This window comes from Vollenhovia emeryi, unplaced genomic scaffold (assembly GCF_000949405.1).
Source record: "Vollenhovia emeryi isolate VEMERY1.0 unplaced genomic scaffold, V.emery_V1.0 DF942264.1, whole genome shotgun sequence".
NCBI lineage: Eukaryota > Metazoa > Arthropoda > Insecta > Hymenoptera > Formicidae > Vollenhovia > Vollenhovia emeryi.
The window spans coordinates 1-3,989 of record NW_011964102.1 but is presented as its reverse complement, the minus strand read 5'-3'; the positions used below and the strand labels follow the sequence as shown (position 1 = coordinate 3,989).

The window sequence follows — 3,989 nt, the reverse complement described above, 5'->3', positions numbered from 1 at the left end:
CATTTTTTCATATCTCTTTTAGTTTTTTAAAAAATCGACTGTATAAATTAAAATGGCCCACCCTGTATATATGTTTATTGTTTCCCCTCGGGGATTACAAGGCGTTTTTTTAAGGAACGTGCCCAAACCTGTTACAAAGACGGCGTTTTTCAGGAACGTACCCAAACCTTTACGTGTCGCTCTCTTTAATCGCTCGCTATCTACCTCTCTCCACTCCTCCCCCGCTCTCTCGCCATCTCACGCTCGCTCGCTCGCCCATTTCTCGCTCGCTCGCTCGCCACTCCTCGCTTTCTCTCTCTCCGCCTCTCTCTCGCTCGCTCGCTCCCCCCCTCGCTCGCTCGCTCCCCCCCTCGCTCGCTCGCATACCCCTCGCTCGCTCGCTCGTCACCTCTCTCCCTCGCCATCCCTCGCCACCCCTCGCCCTCCTCCCACCCCTCTCTCTCAGTCCCTCGTCCCCTCGCCTCCTCCCCCCTCCCCCCCTCGGACTTCCGTTTCACCTCATTCTCCTCTCTCATACCTTCCGTCTCTCTCATCATTCTCTCTCTCTCTCAACCTCTCTCATCCATTCCTCGCCCTCTCCATCTTCACCAAGCATTCTCATGTACGCCTCCTGCCATGTTTCCTCTTCTTTTCCACTCCATTCTGTGCATCTTTCCCACACATGTTCCCACGACTCTATCTCATCCTCGCACAATCTACATTTTCTCTTTCCCTCCTTCTCCCAATATTTTCCCTCCTTCATTTCATTGCCTAATCTAAATCTTAACACCCTCCTCCATCTACTCTCCCCCCATCCTTCCCTCAAATATCATGGTATCCCCTCTCCTTTTATCCTCCCGTACCATCTGTTGCTTTTTTACTCTCTTATTTTTTTCCATCTTTCTTCTCTCTGCATTTCCTTGTCCCTTCTCTCTATTTCTTCGTACTCTATCCTCCTTTTCTCCCTTTCTTCTTCTAATTCCTTACTATCTAAACCCTTTTCTTCTAAAAATAGTTTCCTCTCTATCAACCAGCTTGACATCTCCCTACCTCCCTTTGCACTCTCCCTTATTTCCCATAAACATTTCTGCGCTAATATGCTACCTCTTCCCTCTAATAGTCTTTCCTCGAATTTCCATGCCCTTTTTCCTGCTCTGCTCTTCATCATCTCCCTCTGTATCTCCTCTCTTATCATGTATCCTGGTGTCCATCTATCTATCCCTAAAACCCATTTTAAGTGTCTCTCGTGAAGACTTTCCATTTTCTCCCTCGTCCTCCATCCCCAAATTTCCGCTCCATAACTCGCCACTGTCCATACTAGTTTGTCGAATAGCGCTATCCTTCTTTCCTATTTTCTCGCAAATCTTCTCTTTCCTATTCCCCATACTTGTCCTGATATTGCTGCTGCCTTTGCTACTCTTTCCCTTATATGTGCTTCCTGTCCTCCATTCCTTTGTAATACGTACCCTAGATATTTCACCTCCTTTACTTCTTCTATCTTCTTTCCCTTCCATCTCCAATCCACCTTACTCAACCTTCCTCCTCCTTCTTTAAATCTTACTATCTTTGTCTTTGTCACGTTCAATTCCAGCCTTTTACTATTTATGTATCTTTCCAGTCTCTCTATCATGCTCTTCATACATCCTTCGTCCTCTGCTATCACCACCACATCATCCGCATATGTAATCGAGTATATTTTCTCCTCTCCCAGCCTTATCCCTCCCCATTTAACATTTCCCATTTCTTCTTCTAGATCCGCTAATAATATATTAAATAAATCCGCGCTTAATGGGCATCCTTGTCTCAGTCCTCTTGCTGTCCAAAATTCCTTTCCTATTTCTCCTCTTACTCTTACCCTACTCGTTGTCTCTCTCATTATCTCTTCCACTCTCTCTATTATTCCCTCCCTTATTCCCTTCTTCCTCATCGCTTCTATCAATAACCCTCTATCCACTGAATCATATGCCGCCTTCAGGTCCACAAATAATGCTACTAATTTCCTCCCTTTCTTCTTTATCTGTCTACTGATTAGATAATTCATTACATATATACTGTCTATTGTTCCCATCCCTTTCCTGAAACCTGTTTGTGTTGGTGATAGTATCCCTTTCTCCTCGATTTCCTCTCTTATCCTTTCCGCTAATACCGACGCATATATCTTGTATAGCGTCGGCATTATCGTTACTCCCCTGTAATCTTCTACCCTACCTCCTTGCCTTTTTTTTACTATTGGTACTATCATTCCTTCTTTCCACCCCTCTGGCCATCCCTCCCCTTTCCATATCCTATTACATACCTCCCCAATCCATGTTTCTAACTTTTCTCCTCCATATTTCCATACTTCGTTCGGTATTCCGTCCCTTCCTGCTGCTTTTCCATCTTTCACCTTACTTATTGCTCTTCTTATCTCTTCTCTCTCTATTTCCCCTTCCTCTCCCTTTCTCTCCTCCCTTTTCCCCCCCATACCACTTTGTTTTCCACTCCTCCCAGCAAAGCTTTGAAATACTCCTCCCATTGCTTCATTTCTATTTCTGTGTTTATCTTCTTCCTTTTCTTTCTTTCTTTGTTCACCACCCTCCATACCATTTCCTCCGTGTGCGCTTCTTCCGCCTCTTTCTCCAGTTTTTTGTTCTCTTCTTCCTTTTTCCTCTCACATAACTCCTTGTATTCCTTCCTTTTTCTTCTGTATTCCTGCCTCTCGCCTTTTCCTCTCAGCCACTCTTTTAACGCCTTCCTCGCCGTCCCTTTCACTTCCTTGCATTCTTCATCCCACCATCCTCTCCTTTTTCTTCTTCCCGTCTCCCTCTCCCCTTCTACTTTCTCCATCGCTTCTCTAATTCTTCCTTCCATTCCATCTATTTCTTCGTCCAATTTTCCTTCTCTTGTTTTTATTTCTCCTAGTTTATTTCTAAATGCTTCTCTCCCCTCCTCGTCCCATACTCCTCTTCCTCCCTCTCTTTCTGTCCTCTTTCTTCTCGCCTCCTTATTCTTATGTCCTTTCAGCCATACTACTGTTGGCTGGTGGTCCGAGTCTATCTTGTCTTCTATTTCCATTCTCTCTATTTCTTCCTCCGTTTCTTGTTCCACTATCACGTAATCGATGACTGATTCGCCTCTTCCTCCTGAGTATGTCCAGTTTCCTTTCCAGTCTCCTCTCTCTCCTCCATTTAAAATATACCATCCTCTTTCCTTTATACTTTGAATTAGCTTCTTTCCTTCCTTATTTATCTTCTTATCCTTCGAACACCTCTTGAACGTCCACTCATCGGTTCCTTCTATACTTTCCTTTCCCCCTTCCTCTCCTGTCCTCGCATTGAAATCTCCCCCTATTATTGTTTTTACTCCCTTTTCCTTTTGCTCCATCCATCCTTCCAGTATACCTAGCTACCTCTCCATGTCTCCATTTACGTATGCTCCTACCACTCTAATTATCTTCTTATTCAATTTTACCTTACCTATCATGACTCCCTCTGACTCTTCCTCTCTCTCCGTATCCGTTATTGCTACCTCCTTTCTTATACCTATCATCATTCCTCCTGCTGCCCTTCCCTTCTTATTCTTCTTTACCGCCGCCTGCATTCTCCATATGAATCCCTCTGGAAGCCTATCTCTCACCTTTCCCCATCCTTTTTCCTCCACCCACGTCTCCATCATTACTATTGCATCCCATTTCTCCAGGTCTCTCCAGAATTCTCTATCCTTGTTACTCAAACCTGCTACGTTCCAAAATGCTATCCTTATGTTCTCTCCATCCTCTCTTCTAAGCTTTTTCTTTTTTTGCCCCCTTACCTTTCTCTATTTCCTTCCTTTTACCCCCCCTTGTTCCTTTCTGTACCTTTCTATTTCTCTCTCCTATCTCCTCTCCACCCTCCACTTCCACTCCCCCCTCTCTTTCCTCTCTTCCTTTACCTCTATTACATCCCTTCCCCCTCCTCTTCTCCTCCTCCCCTCTGTCTCATCTCTCCTCTCTTCCTCTTTCTCACCCCTCACCCCATCTATTCGCCCCCCTT

At 44.9% G+C, this 3,989-nt stretch overlaps 1 protein-coding gene across 1 annotated transcript; it reads right to left on the bottom strand.

Moving 5' to 3' along the window:
* Positions 1–1,327: 1,327 nt before the first annotated feature.
* LOC105569421 lies at positions 1,328–3,342 on the bottom strand. The gene is made up of 2 exons (XM_012025881.1): positions 2,446–3,342; positions 1,328–2,137 (listed from the first exon to the last, which is right to left on the bottom strand). The coding sequence occupies exons 1-2, from the start codon at positions 3,340–3,342 to the stop codon at positions 1,328–1,330; spliced, it is 1,707 nt and encodes a 568-aa protein (XP_011881271.1).
* Positions 3,343–3,989: the final 647 nt, after the last annotated feature.

What these genes read in the sequence shown, in the direction of transcription:
- LOC105569421 (XM_012025881.1), bottom strand. Translation starts at nt 3,342, where the DNA reads ATGGAGCAAAAGGAAAAGGGAGTAAAAACAATAATAGGGGGAGATTTC. An exon ending in GAGGAGTGGAAAACAAAGTG is followed by an intron (nt 2,138 to 2,445) that starts GTATGGGGGGGA and finishes ACGCTATACAAG; the next exon opens with ATATATGCGTCGGTATTAGC.